The sequence below is a fragment of the Symsagittifera roscoffensis genome, chromosome 6 (assembly GCF_963678635.1).
Source record: "Symsagittifera roscoffensis chromosome 6, txSymRosc1.1, whole genome shotgun sequence".
Taxonomy (NCBI): domain Eukaryota; kingdom Metazoa; phylum Xenacoelomorpha; order Acoela; family Convolutidae; genus Symsagittifera; species Symsagittifera roscoffensis.
The window spans coordinates 27,257,769-27,281,047 of NC_087067.1; the positions used below are offsets into that span (position 1 = coordinate 27,257,769).

The window sequence follows — 23,279 nt, forward strand, 5'->3', positions numbered from 1 at the left end:
TTTTTATTAATACCTCCTTTTGAAATCGAAAAAGTAGTTTGAATTGACAGAGCGATACCACCTAAGCCGAAACCGTTTAATCGAAAAAAAAACATTCGCAATCAGACTTGGTAAAATGACAAATTACAGAACTTTCATCATAGTATTAGAAATCGAAATTTGAAAAAATCCATGCTACGCAAAGCAGGTCAATAAAATTAGTACCAGATAAAACAAATACCGTTTTGAAAAATCGGATTATGAGCCGACGGAAACTAGGCCGAACACACGAATCCGATAAATACTCCACCGTTTTTCAAGAAAATTATTAGAAAAAAAGTAATTAATGCTCAAAACGTACTCCATCTATTTACTACCTAGATAAGATAATTTTATTTGAAATTTCAAGAAAATGAGCATGTCCGAAGCATAGCAGCAACTGTTTCATTTGATTTTGTTAAACTAGTTGTTAACCCGAAAAAAAGACTAGATTCTCATTTGATAACACTTGCTATTCGCAGGCGTAAACAATGCGCTAAACCATCAACATGAAATGATTTCAAAAGAAATTGCTCAAACAATGAACTAATTAAAACTAAAACTACTTCCACGCGTTTTAGGAACAAAAAAATCAGATGCCAAACATCCGAAAAAAAATTTAAAATTTAATGCAAAAAAAATGTCTTACAGGAAATTTCAAAAAACTATTTTTTTGAAAAACTTAGCGCGTATAAAAACTAGAACACCATGAACTACATTTAGCCTCATAAAAATGAAGAAAAAAACAACTCAAAAAGTGTGCCACAATTTTACAGAAATATAACACCCGGCAAGAAAGCCGACAAAAATTGGGACGAAATCAATAAAACCGACAAAAAATCGATTTATATATTAAAATTTATTCAATTGTAAAACAAGAATCACGTCAACAGCTCTAAACCAGGTTTTGAAGTCTCTAAACCTAACAGCTATTAGACGCGCAACTTGGGTAGAAATGAAAATTCAGATGACCAAAATTCAGTCATCCTGTGGACCAAATTGTTTGAAACCAATTGTCCACAATTATGGCTAATTGGTTAACGTTTAACGCATTTTTGTAGTTTTCATCACATCATTGACAAAAATGACACTAAAAAGAAGAAAAAAACTTTTTTGTACTATTTTTATGACTTTTTTGTAGTATTTTTATGAACATTGTGGGAACAATCTTTGCTTCTTGCACACCAACCGGTTATCCTTATTTCAATTTTTAATTGTGCTTTTAAGTTGCCTTAAATTAAAATTAAATGTGAGTGAAATCATGAACCTTATTACAAATTTCTTTTGTTTATGATATCTAAAAACAATTAAACACCTATCTATGACCAAGGCTTTAAAGTTAAAAAGTAAACTTTCTAAGTATTTCAATTTAAATCATTTCAATTTGAATGTCAATGTGAAATTAATTAATCTACTAGTGAATTTAGAATAGAAAATCGAATAATTAAATACAATCAAATCAATTGTAATTAGCACTAACTGCATTGATATTCGGGGGCTGCTCTCATGACAGAAAGACCGAATGCGAATATTGAATTGTGAGAATAAGTGAACAAACTCGCTATCCTGTCCATCCAAATCATTTTAGGTAAGAGATTGTTCAATTGGTTGAAAGCATTCTTTTTCAGTCAATCAGAATTCATCATTTTGCATGTTTGTTTACTGCTTATATTTTCATACAATATAGAGATCGTTCACATGGACCAAATTTTGATTGGCTGACATAATTTTTGCGCATTTCGTTCTTTGGGTGATAGGTATTCCCCTCAATTCCACGCAGAAAATCTAACTGAAGATAAATTATAGCATACACTATTTTCCAAAATCGGAAATCTAAAGTGCCAAACTACGCCCAAAGACTTCAAATAATTCATCACTTGAAAAGAGAGTTCTTAATTCTGTCCAACATACAATGCAGGTATAATAATATTTCAATTCGTATTAAATGCACTTTTTCGGCAAAAACGCTCACCCAATCAGCAAGTAGATGATGTACGGCAGACAAGCAATACTCAGGTATACAAACTTTAATTGACTTTTTCGGAACATCGCGAGAATCTTTTCTTAATCCGCATGAAAAATAGTTGCTTACAAAACATTCTGAACCAAAAAAAGGTCACTCGAGGATGAATGTCGATTTGAGAAGATAATAATCAGTTTCAAAACGGAACACTTTTTGAAAGGTTTTGAACAACCAATTAGAAGGAGTTTAACCAGAATGAATTTTAAGCTAAATAGCAAACAGATGAAAACCTTCAACAACGTTTTTTATGACATCACATTCTTCAGACACTATTTATTTAGAAATAAACTTGTTCAGCTTATATTTTCTAACCGCAAATTAGAGACAGGGATTTAAACATTGTCTGCCACATCCAATTCAATTTTAAAAAACTAGACAACTCAAAAGCAAGCATATCGGCCCTGCTCTTAATTTGTATTATGTAACAGCAGTAACAAGCTATACTTTTCGTAACCGCTGAGATGTTGGGTAAAATTATAGTCGGAAACAAAGAAGTCCTGGTAAAATGTTCGGCGCAATCATATTCCGGCGAAAAAAAGAGCGCGCATAACACGATTTATAGTGCGGTTCCAATCCGACGCATGATTTTTTGTTCAAAATTCGAGGAGAAACAGAAACCCTGGGTTCCGTTTTGTGATCTAGATCAAATCTGGTGCCAACTGAATGCTCTATCTGGCAACTGAATGCCCTAAAAAGTTGCAACTGAATGCCCTATCTGCTTGCTAAATAGTAACCATCGCTGGTTTCTCGCTGGTTTTTGTCTATGATATGGCTTTAATACGAGTGTTCTTCTTCGTCTTACCTGCAACATTCATATCCAAGATAGTTTCAAGAACCAAATTTATTTGAGTAATGATGAATGCCAACGAAGGATGGTATTCGTATTTAGTCATTTTCAGTGGAGAACATACTATCATTTGCAAAGTGAAAGGAACCTAACAAACGGAAACGTCGGTTCAAAAACAACTAACTACCAAAACCCTCATCCGGATACACGATCACTAAGCAAAAGCAGTATCAGAATGAGCGAAAAACATCAAAAACAGCGTAAAAATGAAGAAAAACGCCCAGATCCCATTTTTGGGCATTTTGTGGAATTCATGAAAAATTGTGAGAATATGAGCTAAAACAATTCAAAATACTTCTCGTCGTATAAGATAAACTAACTTCTACAGTTGATTTTGAGTCAGCACTTCACTTCATCAATTTAACTTGGACGAAGACATTGCCGATAAGTAATTTTGCAAATGCACAAAAACCAAAAACGAGTTTGCTTATTATTTTTGTCCTCATTCAATGAAATAGGCGATTTTGTTAGAAATAGAAGTACAATCGACTATCGCTTGTGCTGATTCTGCGTTCAATTCATGCGATCCCAAGATATGTCTTTTCGAAAAATCTTTTCGGTTGAAGCTCTTTGCAAATTCGGCATTTGTAGCGAGTATCTCCCTGCACTGACTTTATATATCGAAATGCATTTTGTCGACAAGTGAAAAGATTATCGCATTGAGGTTAGCTGTAATAATGGTTTAGACTGGGCCAAATTCAGGGAGGAGAATTTTGGGTTAACATCTTTGAGATTAAGTTTTTCTCGCTGGTTTTTGTCGATGATATTGCTTTACAATGAGTGTTCTTCTTCAATGAGTGTTCCACTATGTTACATAACTACACTTAATGATACTTCCCTGGCGGCTATAATTGTGGGAAGGCACAAGTGGTTATATGGGTATATGAATAAATTAACTGTACACTGAAAACTGTTCCAACATCTCGATATTCTTTGCATTTGCTTGGTCCTGGCATGATCCAAAAATTCCCATAATTCCGCATCCTCCTGAATTGCCCATCATTATACCAGATCCGAATAGACCAAAGCCGGCGATGGCCGTTGCTGCAATAAGTGGAGCTCCCCTGCGGGTACGTGCTGAGTCCAGCGGGTTTTTGTTGAGGAAGCGGGAATTGTCGGTTCGAATGGCCTGAGCTTCTTGCTTTGCTGCTTCAGCCTTATCCTCGATCATGTCCAGCAGCCAGTTGAGATTGAAGGGGTCCGTCGTTGAATTGAAGTTCGTGGAAAAATCTAGAGGGCACTCAGTAGAGGGTGTTCGCCATTTCTCCGATAGTTTGTTGAGGTAATTCCTCATTCCTGTCTTCAACGTGAAATTTAACTTCGGGTAAGGGCACTTTCTGAGATGAGGAGCAGTAATAGCATTGTCCCTCCGTGGTGTAGAGTAATACTCCTGGTTAGTTTTGACAAATTACTAGGAAACCTCAGGCAGTGGTGTCTCGTAGATGATTGAGTAATTGGTGTTGTGGAGTCCGTACCAGAAGTTCGATTGTAGTTCGTGGATCGTACTATTGAGTTGTTCTATCGCTCCAAATTGAGTGATATTGTTACTTGCTGAGCGAAATGACTGAATTCTTCATTTGTCAATTTTTGTTTAATTGAGTTTTTGTTTGTTGACAATGTAAACCTTCGTGTTGAAGATTTTGTTTGACAAGTGTTATTCAAGTTCATGATGTTGGTAACTCAGTGATTGGATATGAGATTAATGGATATCGCTAAATTATGTACAACGAGCTGTCTCGGGTTGAAGACGATGTCGACAATGAGGTCAAGAATGTATTGGGTGAGTCCGAGGCCCAGCTGCATGCTATTGTTCTTTCTCTTGAGGACAATATGGTGGATTATGTGCCTCCTCTTGTGAACGCGGGGCTGTCGGTTATGTCGTTCTTTGCCGATTTGAATGCAGCCTTTGTTGATGCTGTTCTACCTGTGGCTGCTCACGAGCTAATGCTGCAGTTGGGTGCTTTCCTCGAACAGCAGAACGAAGATGCCGGACTCTATGCTCAAATTTATGGTGTCCATTCGAGGCGAAATGTATAAACATGTAAACAATAATTAATCGTTTTATGAATAATCGTCTGTTGTTTTGTAATGTAGCCGTGGAGCAATTGTTCGGTAAAAGAACAGTTTGAAGGGCCATTAGCAAGTGCCAGAAGCAACTCTCGTTTTTTCACAACAAAGGCCATAAGCAAGTGCCAAAAGCAACTCGTTTTTTCACAAACAAAAAGCCATAAGCAAGTGCCAGAAGAACTCCTGTTTTTTTCACAAAAGGCCATATGCAAGTGCCGGAGCAACCGAGGTAAGCCCGTGGCCTTTCCCCTGCGGGTGGACTCAACTACAAAATAGGGGTTAATTTACGCCCAATTTTTCATTTCTTTTTCCTGGAGGCCATTATGCTTCGGGCATTTTTGTACATGTTGTCCGCTTACGATAAGATAATAACATCAATCTCTGTGTTTTAGCTTTTCCAGTTCTGTTTTTCCTTGAGTTAGTGCCACAGGTAAAGTGACGAGTGGTGTTAATTTTGAATAGATGTGCGAATGTATGTAATTTTTTCAGTTGAAAAATGTGTTTGCCGTTGCCTTGGGGCAAATTAGTGTTGTATTGTTGCGACAATGGCAGCTATGTTGAGTCGGGGGACCGCCGGAAGTGGTCCGAGCGTGCTCCTATGTGTCCGCCTTTACCGGAGGGAGACCCGGAAGAAGGTGACTGGTTGGTTGCTGCTGTGTGGGCGCTAGTGAGCTTGTGTCTGCTCTTCTGCTGCGTACGGCTGGCCGTGTCCGCCGTATTGTTTAAAGACACTGATGTGTGAAACTAAGACTTGTTTAATGTAGCTTTGTGTTGGAGACTTTAATTTTACTAGCTGTTTTAGCTGTTTGCTTTTTAATTCATACTCTTACATTTCTCAGCGTTTTTCATAGGACCAGTGGTGAGTGCTCAACCGTTTTTTTCCCGGATTTTGAGAAGAGTATATCATGTATCATACAAATGTATTCAGTTTCCGGGAATGGTATGCTTTTTAATTGAATTTTGATTCGGTCGTTTTTGTCGCAATGTTAGGCACTGAGTCTGATTCGGATTCACCAGGGTTTTTCACGTTTTAATGGGCTGATTAATTTTTCAGTTGTGAAATGAAACGTTCCCAAGTTTCCAACAATTTTTTATCCAAGAGGAGAACACGCTCTGCTACTGTGAACAATGTAGTGGTGTCAAATGACTTACATATCGTTGCAGAGCGTGCCCAACTACTCCCGCAAGTGACGACTTTGACCGGTTTTGATGGGTTGGATCGGGAACAGCCAGCTCTATTAAAGGATTTCGTTGCGGCAGAGTACACTGATACTCATCGGAGAGTAAGTAACTGTGCTATCTTAATCATTGTTTGCAGTGTTTGTACTTTGCATCACTGTATAATCTTGAGGGACTCGTTGTTTTTCAGCATCTGCTTCGGGAGCTCGTGAGTGTCGATCGCGCCAAGCGGAGTTTCAACGTTCATGGTAGTAGACTTGAACCACTTGGGGCAATGACTTACATGGGGGTTCTCCCGAAAGATTTGAAGGATCCGATTTCTTGCGGTATTGGGCGCCCCTGGGTTCGCACGTAGCATCGCAGGTCTTCGGCTATCTGCTAGTGACAGAGAGGTAGAATTTCAGCAAACTTCACTGCGATTTCGAGTAGACAATCGACAACCTCATTACTCTGTATTGGATTTTTATAAAACCGGGGGAAGTCGGCAGGAGGGCTGAGTACGAAGGTGTGGATCCTGGAAAGCTTATGGGGCTCTTGCAAGGTGATACGACGTCTTGGTGTCATTGCGTGCAGCGTGTGGGTGTGCCATATGGCTGGTTGAATTGCATTTTGACCGTGAGGAACCGATCAGGATGTTCATCACTGTTATCCATCGGGCTGCAAATCCCGCGGGATAGGAAAGAGAGGATATGGAAGATTGTGTCGAACACTTTGCTGTTAGGAACGGATAGGAGGGTAATCGCGATCGATGGTCCGCTCTATGTTGAGCTGGAGAGAAGATAAGCATTTGTATACGCAGTTAATTTCATTGACATTTCGGTTGAATATTTCTGTTTCTTGAGTAATATATATATATATATATATATATATATATATATATATATATGTGCAAGGTATTAAATGCGAAGATTTATTATTATTATACCCTTTTTGTTGTTTGAGGATAGGCAACAGTTGATTTTCCAAGATCTCGTGAAGTTGATGTCTGCTAGTGGACCGACTTCGTGCCTGTTCATCATTGGTAATTTGATGATCAATGAGCCCAAAATTTTTGAATTTCCGTCGACTCGTTAGTCAAGGAGGAAAAACTTTTCAATTTGTAATTCTTGAACATGGGCAACAGGTGGACTTTTCCAGATCTCGTGAAGTTGATGTCTGCTAGTGGACCGACTTCGTGCCTGTTCATCATTGGTGATTTGATGGTCAATGAGCCCAAAAATTTTGAATTTCCGTCGACTCGTTATTCAAGGAGGGAAAACTTCTAATCGTAATGCTTAAACACGGGCAACAGGTTGATTTTTCCAGATCTCGTGAAGTTGATGTCTGCTAGTGGGTCGACCGACCTGTAAGAAATTGGTACTGCCTTGATCTTCTTTCAGCGATCCTGAGGCACTGCTCTCGTCTTGTGTGTTGGAGTTGAACACTTCACTGCACTTCTGGATTCAACTTTCGAAGAAAATTGGTAACATCACCTATTCATAGTCGCCATGTATTATACCGCTTCTGGCTATTAATGATTGAGCGTTAAGTGTTGCTTTGTATTCTAGAGTGATGAAGTATGTCATTATGGATGTGCGGTCTAGGCTTTCGAATCCTCAGCTCAGGAATGCGCTTTGTGATGGCTACCTTCTTCTTCCTTAGATTGCCTAAAGGGAGTATGAAAGTTCAATTGTTTAGAGTCACTGAGTATTACTGACTCTCTTTTTATTACTGATCTAATGGTCTCATTATTGTTTACTTTGAGGAAATATACTTTAACATTTCGTCCTTGGCATAGTATGAGTTTATCCTCGATTTTGCCTTATCCTCGATCATGTCCAGCAGCCAGTTGAGATTGAAGGGGTCTGTCGTTGAATTGAAGTTCGTGGAAAAATCTAGAGGGCACTCGGTAGAGGGTGTTCGCCATTTCTCCGATAGTTTGTTGAGGTAATTCCTCATTGCTGTCTTCATCGTGAAATTGAACTTCGGGTAAGGAATAAGGAACTTGAAATTTACAAACTTTCTGCCAGTAGGATCTTACTTTCTTTGTGGAAGATTATCCCAGAGGAAAGAACATCGTCATAGGATGCCGAAGTACAACGTATTTGTAAGATGAGGAGCAGTAATAGCATTATCCCTCCGTGGTGTAGAGTAATACTCCTGGTTAGTTTTGACAAATTACTAGGTGACATCAGGCAGTGGTGTCTCGTAGATGATTGAGTAATTGGTGTTGTGGAGTCCGTACCAGACGTTCGATTGTAGTTCGTGGATCGTACTATTGAGTTGTTCTATCGCTCCAAATTGAGTGATATTGGTACTTGCTGAGCGAAATGACCGAATTCTTCATTTGTCAACTTTTGTTTAATTGGGTATTTGTTTGTTGACACTGTAAGCCTTCGTGTTGAAGACTTTGTTTGTTAAGTGTTATTCAAGTCCATGATGTTGGTAACTCAGTGATTGGATATGAGATTAGTGGATATCGCTAAATATATGGACAACGAGCTGTCTCGGGTTGAAGACGATGTCGACAATGGGGCCACGAATGTATTGGGTGATTCCGAGGCCCAGCTGCATGCTATTGTTCTTTCTCTTGAGGACAATATGGTGGATTATGTGCCGCCTCTTGTGAACGCGGGGCTGTCGGTTATGTCGTTCTTTGCCGATTTGAATGCAGCCTTTGTTGATGCTGTTCTACCTGTGGCTGCTCACGAGCTAATGCTGCAGTTGGGTGCTTTCCTCGAACAGCAGAACGAAGATGCCGGACTCTACGCTGAAATTTATGGTGTCCATTCGAGGCGAAATGTATAAGCATGTAAACAATAATTAATCGTTTTATGAATAATCGTCTTTTATTTTGTAATGTAGCCGTGGAGCAATTGTTCGGTAAAAGAACAGTTTGAAGGGCCATAAGCAAGTGCCAGAAGCAACTCTCGTTTTTTCACAAACAAAAAGCCATGAGCAAGTGCCAGAAGCAACTCCTGTTTTTTTCACAAATAAAAGGCCATATGCAAGTGCCGGAGCAACCGAGGTAAGCCCGTGGCCTTTCCCCTGCTGATGGACTCAACTACAAAATAGGGGTTAATTTACGCCCAATTTTTCATTTCTTTTTCCTGGAGGCCATTATGCTTCGGGCATTTTTGTACATGTTGTCCGCTTACGATAAGATAATAACATCAATCTCTGTGTTTTAGCTTTTCCAGTTCTGTTTTTCCTTGAGTTAGTGCCACAGGTAAAGTGACGAGTGGTGTTATTTTGATTAGATGTACGAATGTATGTAATTTTTTCAGTTGAAAAATGTGTTTGCCGTTGCCTTGGGGCAAATGTGTGTTGTATTGTTGCGACAATGGCAGCTATGTCGAGTCGGGGGACCGCCGGAAGTGGTCCGAGCGTGCTCCTATGTGTCCGCCTTTACCGGAGGGAGACCCGGAAGAAGGTGACTGGTTGGTTGCTGCTGTGTGGGCTCTAGTGGGCTTGTGTCTGCTCTTCTGCTGCGTACGGCTGACCGTGTCCGCCGTATTGTTTAAAGACACTGATGTGTGAAACTAAGACTTGTTTAATGTAGCTTTGTGTTGGAGACTTTTTGAACTTTAATTTTACTAGCTGTTTTAGCTGTTTGCTTTTTAATTCATACTCTTACATTTCTCAGCGTTTTTCATTAGACCAGTGGTGAGTGCTCAACCGTTTTTTCCCGGATTTCGAGAAGAGTATATCATGTATCATACAAATGTATTCAGTTTCCGGGAATGGTATGCTTTTTAATTGAATTTTGATTCGGTCGTTTTTGTCGCAATGTTAGGCACTGAGTCTGATTCGGATTCACCAGGGTTTTTTACGTTTTAATGGGCTGATTAATTTTTCAGTTGTGAAATGAAACGTTCCCAAGTTTCCAACAATTTTTTATCCAAGAGGAGAACAATGTAGTGGTGTCAAATGACTTACATATCGTTGCAGAGCGTGCCCCACTACTCCCGCAAGTGACGACTTTGACCAATTTTGATGGGTTGGATCGGGAACAGCCAGCTCTATTAAAGGATTTCGTTGCGGCAGAGTACACTGATACTCATCGGAGAGTAAGTAACTGTGCTATCTTAATCATTGTTTGCAGTGTTTGTACTTTGCATCACTGTATAATCTTGAGGGACTCGTTGTTTTTCAGCATCTGCTTCGGGAGCTCGTGAGTGTCGATCGCATCAAGCGGAGTTTCAACGTTCATGGTAGCAGACTTGAACCACTTGGGGCAATGACTTACATGGGGGTTCTCCCGAAAGATTTGAAGAAGCCGGATTTCTTGCGGTATTGGGCGCCCCTGGGGTCGCACGTAGCATCGCAGGTCTTCGGCTATCTGCTAGTGACAGAGAGGGAGAATTTTAGCAGATTTCACTGCGATTTCGAGTAGACAATCGACAACCTCATTACTCTGTATTGGATTTTTATAAAACCGGGGGAAGTCGGCAGGAGGGCTGAGTACGAAGGTGTGGATCCTGGAAAGCTTATGGGGCTCTTGCAAGGTGATACGACGTCTTGGTGTCATTGCTTGCAGCGTGTGGGTGTGCCATATGGCTGGTTGAATTGCATTTTGACCGTGAGGAACCTATCAGGATGTTCATCACTGTTATCCATCGGGCTGCAAATACCGCGGGATAGGAAAGAGAGGATATGGAAGATTGTGTCGAACACTTTGCCGTTAGGAACGGATAGGAGGGTAAACGCGATCGATGGTCCGCTCTATGTCGAACTGAAGAGAAGATAAGCATTTGTCAACGCAGTTAATTTCATTGACATTTCGGTTGAATATTTCTGTTTCTTGAGTAATATATATACATATATATGTGCAAGGTATTAAAAGCGAAGATTTATTATTATTATACCCTTTTTTTCTTTTTGTTGTTTGAGGATAGGCAACAGTTGATTTTCCAAGATTTCGTGAAGTTGATGTCTGCTAGTGGACCGACTTCGTGCCTGTTCATCATTGGTAATTTGATGATCAATGAGCCCAAAATTTTTGAATTTCCGTCGACTCGTTAGTCGAGGAAAAACTTTTCTATTTATAATTCTTGAACATGGGCAACAGGTGGACTTTTCCAGATCTCGTGAAGTTGATGTCTGCTAGTGGACCGACTTCGAGTGGACTGACCTGTAAGAAATTGGTACTGCCTTGATCTTCTTTCAGCGATCCTGAGGCACTGCTCTCTTCTGTCTTGCCTTGTGTGTTGGAGTTGAACACTTCACTGCACTTCTGGATTCAACTTTCGAAGAAAATTGGTCACATCACCCACTCATAGTCGCCATGTAATATAACGTTTCTGGCTATTAATGATTGAGCGTTAAGTGTTGCTTTGTATTCTAGAGTGATGAAGTATGTCGTTATGGATGAGCGGTCTAGGCTTTCGAATCCTCAGCTCAGGAATGCGCTTTGTGATGGCTACCTTCTTCTTCCTTAGATTGATTAAAGGGAGTTTGAAAGTTCAATTGTTTACAGTCACTGAGTATTACTGACTCTCTTTTTATTACTGATCTAATGATCTCATTATTGTTTACTTTGAGCAAATATACTTTAACATTTCGTCCTTGGCATAGTATGAGTTTACAATTTAATCTACTAAGCGTCTAATTCGCTCCTATTAAGGTAATTTAGCGAGATTAAATAACATAGGTGTTTAGCACTATGTTACAAGTAGGGATGAATGCCAACGAAGGATGCTATTCGGATTGAGTCATTTTTAGTGGAGAGCATCCTATCATTTTGCCAAGTGAAAGGAATTAACAAATACAAAGTCGGTTCAAAAATAACTTAACCAAAATCCTCATCCGGAAACACGATCACTAAGACAAAGCAGTATCAGAATGAACGAAAAATATCAAAACAGTGTATTTAATGATGTTCTTTCCCCGAGTTATTTGGTTGTTCACCCGAACTTTGTTGAAAAAGCTCATCAATTGTTTTACAGGTTCGGCATCAGAATAGTTGAAGGTAGAAGATATTTGGGCGGATTTATTGGCTCTGATGAAGGCAAAATTCGTTTCACTTTAAAAAAGGTCCAAGAATGGTTGGATTGTCTTGGCGAGTTGTCCAAAGTGGCAGAAAAAGAACCTCAAGCTGCTTTAGTTGGATTAACAAGATCACTGCAATGCGAATGGAATTTTGTCCAGAGAGTAGTTAAAGATACGTCGCAGTTGTTTGCTCCTCTCGAGAAGATGTTGGAGGAAAACTTTTTGCCAAGTTTACTTTTTGCCCTCAGATCGTGTTTTGTATTCACTTCCTGTCAAAAGAGGGGGACTAGGTGTGCGAAATCCAATAGAAGGTGGCGAACTAGCATTTCCCACTTCACGTGAAGCAACCGACTGTCTCGTGAGTTCGATCTTTCTCCAAGATGATTTCGACCAAACTCTACACAAAACAAAGATGAGAGAAGCAAGGAAAGACCACGAGGAGAAACAGAATGCTGTGGACAAAGATAAACTCGATGAATTGCTTGCCGTTTTACCAGCAGGTCAGAAACGAGCGATCCGGAGAATAATCGACAACAACTGTTCCTTGTGGCTAACTTCGCTGCCCTTGTTGAAAGATAATTTTGATTTGTCAGCCACAGAGTTCAGAGACGCTCTATGTGTCAGGTACAGAAAACCACTCAAACGTTCTTTCTCGAGATGCGATGGATGTCAACAAAATTTTGACTTACAGCATGCACTTTCTTGCAAGAAGGGCGGACTGGTAACACTACGATACAACGAAATAGGAGACGGAGACGCAGTGGGCGATCTTGCTTCAATTTTGTGGAAGGATGTGAAAAGAGAACCTGTCGTAAAAGAACCAGATGTAGAAAATGGAACCCCGGCACTAATTGCAGATCTTTCAGCTCGTGGGGTTTGGGATAGACAGTCGGCTGCGTCGTTCGACATCCGTGTTACAGACACTGACGCTCCGTCTTACGAAAACCGCAATCCCATGAATGTACTGAAAACTGCAGAGATTGAGAAGAAAAATAAGTATGGACCAGATTGTGAAGAAAAGCACATGTCTTTCACTCCACTTGTCACTTGAATAGATGGTGTTTTGGCACCGGAGTTCACGTTTTTTCTCAAACGACTAGCAGATGGTCTGGGATCAAAATGGGACCGCCGCCCATATAGTCATGTCATGTGCTGGGTGAGATGTAGAATTTCATTCGCTATACTAAGAGCAACCAACATTTGCATCAGAGGCACAAGATCCAAATGGCGATCCCTCGGCGCTGAGGACGGTTACACAATTGGAATGGCATTCTAAACATTCACACGCTGTTAACTAGGGCTTTCATCGCGCTTAACTGACTCCTATGATATTAGAATTTCGACACCATTTGCATATTATTTCGAAGAATATGAGATGTTTGAAGATAAAAACACAGGATGACAACTGTGAACAAGCAACGAAAAACTTTTCGTTGCACCATTCGATACCAATTTAATTTGATTTTAAGATTTCAATATTTAAGGATAAAAAAAGCATCTCTTCAACTATCGGGTTTTTCTGCGAGTTTGTCTCCGAGAATTAAGAAGGGGAGTCTACACTGTCATCGGTTCTTCTTCCTCAAGTGGAAATTGACTGGATAAGAATCTAATTTGAACGAATCTGCTATGGTGAGCAGGAGCCTGATTCGCTCTACCTCAACACACTTTCTGTTCTCTGCTTTCTGTTGTAGCCACCTAATGACTGCGGCGCTGTAAGAAATTGGTACTGCCTTGATCTTTTTTCAGCGATCCTGAGGCAATGCTCTCTTCTGTCTCGTCTTGTGTGTTGGAAATGAACACTTCACTTCACTTCTGGATTCAACTTTTGAAGAAGATTGGTAACATCACCCACTCTTAGTCGCCATGTAATATACCGTTTCTGCTTAGTAATGATTGAGCGTTAAGTGTTGCTTTGTATTCTAGAGTGATGAAGTATGTCGTTATGGATGTGCGGTCTAGGCTTTCGAATCCTCAACTCAGGAATGCGCTTTGTGATGGCTACCTTCTTCTTCCTTAGATTGATTAAAGGAAGTTTGAAAGTTCAATTGTTTAGAGTCACTGAGTATTACTGACTCTTTTTATTACTGATCTAATGATCTCATTATTGTTTACTTTGAGCAAATATACTTTAACATTTCGTCATTGGCATAGTATGAGTTTACAATTTATTCTATTAAGCGTCTTATTCACTCCTAGGTAATTTAGCGAGATTAATTAACATAGGTGTTTAGCACTATGTTACAAGTAGGGATGAATGCCAACGAAGGATGCTATTCGGATTGAGTCATTTTCAGTGGAGAGCATCCTATCATTTGCAAAGTGAAAGGAATTAACAAACACAAAGTCGGTTCAAAAATAACTAACTTCCAAAATCCTCATCCGGAAACACGATCACTAAGACAAAGCAGTATCAGAATGAACGAAAAATATCAAAAAAAGTGTATTTAATGATGTTCTTTAATTTTTAGAGCATCTCTTCAACTATCGAGTTTTTCTGCGAGTTTGTCTCCGAGAAGTAAGAAGGGGAGTCTACACTCATCGGTTCTTCTTCCTCAAGTGGAAATTGACCGGATAAGAATCCAATTTGAACGAATCTGCTATGGTTAGCAGGAGCCTGATTCGCTCTACCTCAACAGAGGATAAATATTTTTTCGTGGGTCCTAGTCGAGGGACTAGATGGAGAGGTTCAATTACTCTCGGATCTTCTTCAATTCAAAGTTCTGATGTACGCTTCGGATCGATTCTGATGTACGCTCCGGTAGCCCATGACATATCGGAGGCCATGGAGCACAGATGGGTCAGAAAGCTGATGTTGGAGCTCAAAGAATCTGACAGAATCAGAACGACGGCCAAAAAATGGCTATCATAAGCAACAGTTAAAATATTGTGTCAAAAATCTTAAGCTTTAATCAGAACTAGCGAAATTAGCAATTCATTGACTCAAAGAAAAAATTTATTGTTTCTAACAGTTAAGAAAAAATATTATTACCCTTCTGGTGGTTGCGGTTGATTTGCGAAGTTACTTTAGGTCATGCCATCTCATCGTCTTTTTATTGAAATTTTGCCAGATCTCCTTTCCACGAGAGAGACAAAAAGTTTAGGCGATAAAAACGAGTCCAATACACGGATTCGTGGCATGAGCTGTTCGATTCTCGGTGTTGTCGTTGTCATTAAGGTAATAAAATCAACGCAACATCCTAGAGACTAGTCAGAGGAAAAGAGGGGCAGACGCCGATATAAAGTCAGAAGATACCAATGCTTGGGAACAGAAGGCAAAGACGCCTTACAAAATACTGCCCAGACCTGAAAATCTAAGAACTCAACCAGACATTTTTGTTTGAACTCGACTAACAACGTCAATCGTCAAGCCTCATGATGTAAAATTTGACGGATATAATGTTTTTTTACCAGAAAACAAAACGAAACCGGTCAGATTTATCCAAAAACGAGGCAGCAACAACAGATATAATCAGCGAGGCGGACGAAGACGAGATTTCCACCAAAAGGAGGATTTCAGCGACAAGTGCCTGAGCAGAAGCAACCATATTTCAAGTGCGGAAATCACTTGCGACCAGAGCACCTACAGCAAATGTCCAGCAAAGGTCATTTTGCAAAATTGTGCAGATCCACAGAAGTGAATGCCATACACAACGGGCAACATCAAGAACAATCGCTGCACGATACAAAATTGATAGCCTGTGTCAACTATCTACAATCAGGCAATGTAATCCCAGGGTGGGATCACCCGGACGATACAACAAATGCGAAAAATCTTAATGCTTCTTAATGCGAAAAATGATTTTAATGGTTTTGTCGGTTTTTAAGACCATTTATCGACGGGGGAAAGGACCAACACAAGAGCTGTACAGCTCATCACGGCGAACCGCTGTTGTTCCCCTCTTTAGAATCTACAAGGCACTCAAAAAAAACTTTCCGCCCATCAATAATGCGTCTTTCAATGATTACTACCCACAGTCACCACCGAAAGACCTCACATTCAACTACTTATCGTATTAACTGATACCATCAGAGCAGAGCTACACTTCTTCCAGACGGCTAAAAAAAATAATAAGCCAAAGAATGGGGATCACGACGGAAAACAGTGAATGCCAAGCGTTTACCGTTGAAGAGGAGAATTACAAGAAAAACTAAACAAAGGTTCTTGATGACAGATTCATTGCAGGCGCCACAAAAAGGGACAAATTTACGGCCATCACTGAACATTGTCCGCTCACAAAAATGAGATACAGTCAAGGCGCGCTACAGTCCATATTTTTACAGTGTGAGGGACAGTTTATACCACAGAAGGATACCACACTCCTGTATGATGAGCCAGCGGTCATGTCGCAACAACTACCGCAGATCATCATCGACTCCATGCACCTTACCATCTATGACAAGGCCGAATGCTGGAAGCTGCGACACGGGAATATCGTCGCTACTGCCCAAAAATGATACGACAGCCGGAAAAAGGAGAACCTAAAAGTTATATCGGGCAAAAAGCACTAAACAGCACTGGATGCCGTAGTCCAGCCAAACGAGGAAATCCAATTAGAGCTCGCAGGTCCTCTTTTGGACGAAAATGACAAAAAAGCATGTATACTTGTAATGGTTGAACGATTCTTTAAATTCTCATCGGCTAAAATTGGGACAAAAATAGAGCTGAAAACAATACAACATTTTAGTAAACTCATGGTCAATGATCATGGGTCTCGCGACATATTCGTTGTGACCAAGCCTAAGGTTATCCAGATAAAAATGTTATGGTCTACTGTAAAAGCAACAACATAAAATTGATTTTTGCTCCAATCGACGACTATCGAACAATGGGCATGTTAGAAAGCCTAATCAGAACTCTTAAATCTAGACTATCAACAATGAAAACTTATCAAATAAACCAACCGTGCAAATTAGCACCGGAAGCGATAGAGCTGATCAAAACGTTAAGGATAACACCAAATGCGTAACAAAAATTACACCAATTGAGGCACACTATGGACATTAAAACGAACCCTCTATTAAGTAACTTATGATCTCTCGTTTATCATCGAACCTTTGTTGAGAAAAACTCTCATGTTTGGACGAGAAATTGCTGAAAAAATCAGCAACTTCTCGTACAAACATGATGCTGATTCACCAGCATAAACACCAGCATATAGGATGAATTGGACTTAATATACCGAGCCTTCCTTCTGGATCCGCGAGTTTACAAAAAAAGTAGACCGGCCGTTTTAAAAATCTTGTCTCCTATATGCAGTTACCTGGAGCTAAACTGCGCATTTCAGTCTCAAATGAGAAACAAAAACCGGGACAAACAATATCCGGACGGCATCCGGCAAACAAGGCCACAAGCAACCTACAAAAAGCGACGAAAACCAGCCCTAAGCAACAACTCCCGAAAAACATTGAAGTGGTCATATAGCAATTTATGAACAGGCAAGCACTGGGCCACCAAAAACCCTTCGAACCATTCATGACAAAACCAAAAGACGCAACTAAACAAAAAGAAGAAGAAAAAAGGAAGCCAAAAAACTCAAATCAAACCAACGGGTAAAGGAAGCCCGCAGAAGAAGAAAAACGAAGACTTGGCAAATATAGAGGTTGACTGCGATAGGTCAATTTCTCAGTCCTCAGTCTCTGACCTCAATAGTAAGACGCCGTCATCGACGAAACCAGCTGCCAAAAAGGTGGTTTCGAAACGTACCCCAGATGAAAAACTACAGGAATGCCGACGGTCTTCCAGAGTGCGCTCAAGTATGCTGGGGACAGAATACGGGAATGCTATTCCAATCAAGCAAATTACTGACAACGACCCAGATTCAAAAAACGCAACCTGCCAAGTTATGATTATTACCGCAACCTACCTAAATGACAATTTCGCTACAGGAGAAAAACCAGGGGATACGAGATGACTCAACAGACATTGAGTGCATGCACAGAAACGCAGATGGATATCAGAACTCGGAAAACATCCGATCAGAAGAAACAGCGAATACAATAGATACGCGAATCAGCATCAAAACTCATACGCCCACAGAAACAACCGCACTGAAGAAAAATTAGCCGGAATCGCAAAATTCACCACAAAAAGCAATCAGCTCGAGATACGACTACAAAAATAGTTACCCAGATGCCAATTTCTTCTAAAATTTCGATTCCGCGATGAGCAGACTGCATTAAATTTCGCCAATCAATATCTCAATGACATTCCAGAAGTATTGCTCAGAAAGACAAAGCCTTAATAAGTCACCGACAAAACAACAGCAAAGACCTGAACTTGGAACGAACGAGACACCGGGGACGAAATTAAACAACGAGTCAAATACCACGATACAAGAAGAACAAGATGCAACATCCACCGAGGACAAAACAGCAGAGAAAAAAAATGATGTTCCATCAAATTCAAAAAAGGGAGAGTGTTATCCGTACGGATATCCATTGTAATACAAACTAATACAAAAACTAAAACAGGAAGTTTGTCAACACAAACTAAAACAGGAAACAATTATTTAGATTATTATAGATGCTATATAACCATATTGCAGTTATCTTTACCTAACTTATAGAAGTGTGATGATTATGTACACGTACTTATTAAACTAAAGCCGTATGTAATAGTTATTATGAGTTTCTGTTTCTCTCTGAATTATGAGTTTCTCTCAAATCAGACGAATGAAGTCAAGTTGGTCAAAAACCTCTTCTTATTTCTTACGCGAACCATTAGTTTATTATATCTCATATCCTACCACAATTCGACACACTTGTCCGTGGGTATAACAGATCTCTATCATTAAATATGTGGCTCATAAAAAAATTCTTGATCAACTTCGATCAATAAAAAAGAAGCCAACAGATGATTGAAAAAATGTAAAAGACTGAAAAGAAATCGAACAACATCGATAGAAAATTCCAATTTTCCAAATTCAAACGGCTAATTCGATTCTCAGTAGTTCCGAATATATAATAAATCTATCATTAATCAATTTTAGATCTGGCAACTTAAATATTAATTGATTGAAGATCTGTTTGGGGAAGGTCGACTGCTCCCATTGAATTTGGAAGCCGAAAGAGACCAGCCTCTTCCTGCTGTCGAAGTTTGATGACTCATTTGAGAGCTCCAGTTATTATCGTCTTTATCGTCTTCGTCACTGTTTTCAAAAACAGTTCCCACGCCACCAGAATTTGACCCCGACATACCTAGTGAGGTCAAGAGGTCATCATCCTGCGGACCATTCGGGTCCTCGTCTTCTTCATCGGAATCCGCCAGGAGGTTCATAGTTGAAGGAGTAACCCCCTTGTTCTTTCCTAGATTTGTCTGGGGGTGGGGGTGGGAGGGGTTAGCACCAAGAGTAGAAGATGCGGCTGAAGTGTTGCGTGAAGTTAGTTTCTTTCCAAAGGTGGAAATCGTGTTGCGTGCAGTTCCAGACCAGCTTTTGTTGTAATTTTTCGGAATCGCCCCTAAACATTATACTATATCATTCCTTTTCATAATTTTTGGGGACCACGTCGCAAGATATCTTTGGTGAGATGTTAGATATCACTTTCCAACACAGAGGCGAAGCGTAGCTTCACAATACTTGCTATACAACACAAGCATAGCATTGCAAGCTAGTGATTAGAAAATGAGGCTGAAACCCACAAACAAAAGTACGTATTTTTAAAAGATATCTACAAGACTGATAAGATGTTCAATTTCGGAAAACCAGACAAGAAAAACAATGCCTTAAATAAAGACTCAATTTCATATACGGAGCGTCCACTTAGCCGGCAAAACTTGGGTTGTAATCGTTAACCCGAAAACAAAATTATCACAGAGGCAAAGCTTAGCTTCACTTGATATATAACGCAAGCGCAGCATTGCAAGCTAGCGAATAAAAAATGAGAATAACAAAATGAAAAAAAATCTGAAAGAGTCAAAAACACAATGAACAGCATCGAAAAAGCGGTTAGTTTTTACAGAGCTGTCAATAAGCCGACAATACGTGGGTAGACAACACAAAACCCCATATAATATTGTTGTCCTATTAACTTTAACACTTTACAACACTAACGACAACGCATATTTGATTGCTTTTTTAAACAAAACTCAAATCTTGCCCTTCAAGGGACACGAATTAAGTTATAAACCAAAACCATTCAAGCAGAAGGAAGCTTCAAAGCGAAGAAAAAACAAAAGGAAAATATACGAAGTCAAGGCTAGTAAATTCACCAACAACAGGATTAAATTAACAACAATTGCAACTACAATGAAAACTTCTTAAATCTGAAGAAAAATTCGTGATGTCTCAAATTGGCCGACGAAACATCAAGCAGGCAAACGAAAGTCCGGCAATTAGATTTTTCCTGTAAAATAAACTTACAATCTGCAATAATACAATTTCATACTAACTGAAAAAAAACAAGATCCGGTCGAAACTCGAATATAAAGGAACTTCGACTATTAAAAAATTTGTAAGAAAAATTACTTATACTGGAAAAAACGTATAGTTTCCTATTACAAGAAGCTCTAGCGCAAATGCAATTAAAACTAGAGGACAGCTAAAGATGGAAACAACTGTAATTTCGAAAACTAGGTAATTTCGAAAACTGTTATTTCGAAAACTGGGCTTCACCCAAAAACCTTAGTTGTTTCTCTAATAAAATAACCAGGAGTGAATTTTTTGAAATCGAATTGGCACGCTAACCTTCGAGAAAATCGAGAGAAATTTCAAAAAACGGTCAAAAAATCAAAACTTATTTTTCCCGAGGGCATTACTTTTGTGGAAAAACATCTGTGCTTACCTGCATATGCAGGGAGCTTCAAAAAAGGAAGTATACCAATATATTTTTAGCGGCCAGTAAAAAGACCTCGAAAAAACTAGCAGTTGACTCATTTAGGCTTGAATTTAATTTCATTGCAAGAGAAGTAAATCCCAATTTAATGACTTCAAAATCTGTTAAAATCATCATTTAGTTCAGTTTTGTTAAATAATGAAGTGATAACCAGAGCTTCTAAGGTTGAAAGACTCTAAAAACGTTGGTCATTAGATTTGTGTGGGTAGTTAGCGAGAAACTCAAAAAATTTTCAAAAAACGGTCAAAAAATCAAAAATTTTACTTTTCCGAGGATCTTAACATCTTGTGTAAAAAGATTAAGGCGTAACCACTTATGCAGCGGAGCTTCTCGTTTTACTAATTGGAACCAAAACTTCAAATTTGGGAGGATAGTTTTCGAGAAAAGTCAAAAAGTTTCAAAAAAACGGTCAACAAATCGAAATTTTTCACACAAGAAAACAATTTCATTTCACACAAATCGAAAAAAAACTATGTCCAACCGGAATTCGTACCCCAGGCGCAAAGGTTCAAAAGCACGCGCTTTAGCATTATACTGAGACCGAGTGGGAAAATTGCAGGAAGTTTTTGAGGTCGCATACTAAATCAAGTCTACTTTTCTATATTTTTGTAGCAAAATTTGCTTAGAGGGCAAAAAAGTCAATTTTCGATTACAATTCACTTGAAAATGTACATATTTTATCAAGTGGGGAGGGGGGTAAGATCTGTGAATGAATTAATAGGAGAAAAAGTAGCATAATGCCAGGCTTTTAGATCAGATAGTATACCAGTGGCAGGATTCATTGTTGGTGGATTAGAAGGCGGCTCCACTCGACGATCCGGTTCACTCCATGCACTAGCAGCAGATCCTATATCAGCAGACGGAGCAGGAGCGATCACACGCCCAAAATCGTTTTCAGGGTTGAATTTACCGTCACTGATGTAATGAGTTGGTTTAAGCCTCTCATTTTTGATGTCGTCAACTTGCTTCCTTCTCTCGTGTGAGTACTTCATGTCTCGGTCGAAAGTCGCATCATTCATGATTCTCAGAAAATCATCGGGAAGCGGACCCAAAAAAGGATTGTTGAACTTATACAGGGCTGTCTGGTATCTGTAGCTTGTTGCTACACTTGATTCGTTTGTCTCAATCGCCGGTTTTGACTCTTGAAAAGGTAAATTTGCGTACATATTAGAATCAGTCAAGACACTTTCTGGATTTTTCGGTGGTGTAACTGACGCTAAATGCATGTTGTACGAATCCACATTATCAACCGCTAGTGAATTGGGGTTCGGCTGGTTGTTTTGGGTTCTGTTTCTGGTTTGTGATGACGATTTTGTTCCTCTAGTAGACTTCTCAACGCCAAAAGAGTCACACATTTCTAGCAATTGGTCTATCGTTGCATCCACTGCTCCATTGTTTGATCTTAGGACAGTCTCAATCGTTTCTGGATCCAAAGTGGGAAACATGACTCCAAAATCGTGCATTGCCGCTTTGAACTCCAAAGGTTTAACTCCACCTCCACCGCCTTGCGACTGATTTCTGGAACTTTCATTTCGCGGTCTCGGAGAAGTACCTTCAGATGACGTAAGCTCAGACATACCATTTTGGTTGGCTGTGGATAATGTCGGGTTGCTCCTGTTATCAGGCGCGGGAGGCACTGTCGAGTTTGTAGTATTAATAGGGAAGAAAGCCATCAGTTTAAAACAGCCAATAACCCTTTCTAGCGCAACTTTGCTCAGCAGATTTACGATCTAACTCCAAACTAAACAGTTCTTGAGATGGCGTTTGAAGGCATTTCGACTACTAATTTCTATTTCTTTCAATGGCAAGACGAATCAAACTCTGCTAGATAAACAGGCAAATCTAAAAATAGATTGATTCACTGTACTAACACTTACTGGTTTTTGAAAAGTTAAAACCATATAAACAGAGAGGCGGAAGAGAGCTTAGCCTCTTCACTACACGATTGCAATGGGAAATATAACGAGAATTCTTTTCGTAAAAAAATCAAACGAACAAAAAACACGTTTGGATCGCTGCTGAGCAGAATGTTACGATAAGAACTACATTTGCAGATAGCACTAAAAAATACCAAAAAAATAGCACTGCAGCTAGCCGGCAAAAAAATTGGACGAATGCTATTAATTCAAAAAAAAACGAATACGGAGGTGAAGCGGAGCTGCTCATCACCTGCGATACAACACAAAACAATACTGCGAAGGCCACTGAATGGAGGAAAACATAGTCTTTAAAATCATCGAACATTTTTTCTACTTGTCTCCAATGCGGTTCAACTTGAGAGAAAACGCCCATAAAACACTTGCCATCATTCAATTAGTACTTCAAAACAAAATTAACAAAGTG

At 39.6% G+C, this 23,279-nt stretch overlaps 2 protein-coding genes across 2 annotated transcripts in view; both read right to left on the reverse strand.

Annotated features, from left to right (window-relative positions):
- LOC134847518 (trifunctional enzyme subunit beta, mitochondrial-like) overlaps positions 1 to 23,279 on the reverse strand; it is a 436,678-nt gene that overhangs the window by 44,966 nt on the left and 368,433 nt on the right. The window lies entirely within an intron of this gene.
- On the reverse strand, positions 19,039 to 22,775 carry LOC134848175 (uncharacterized). The gene is made up of 2 exons (XM_063865539.1): positions 21,703 to 22,775; positions 19,039 to 19,562 (listed from the first exon to the last, which is right to left on the reverse strand). Exons 1-2 carry the CDS (start codon positions 22,607 to 22,609, stop codon positions 19,111 to 19,113), a joined length of 1,359 nt encoding a protein of 452 aa, XP_063721609.1. The 5' UTR covers positions 22,610 to 22,775; the 3' UTR covers positions 19,039 to 19,110.

Excerpts from the sequence above, each read along its gene's own strand:
- LOC134848175 (XM_063865539.1), bottom strand. The coding sequence starts at position 22,609 with ATGGCTTTCTTCCCTATTAATACTACAAACTCGACAGTGCCTCCCGCG. Across the intron at positions 19,563-21,702 it reads AACAATGAATCCTGCCACTG|GGGCGATTCCGAAAAATTAC; the intron begins GTATACTATCTG and ends TATAATGTTTAG.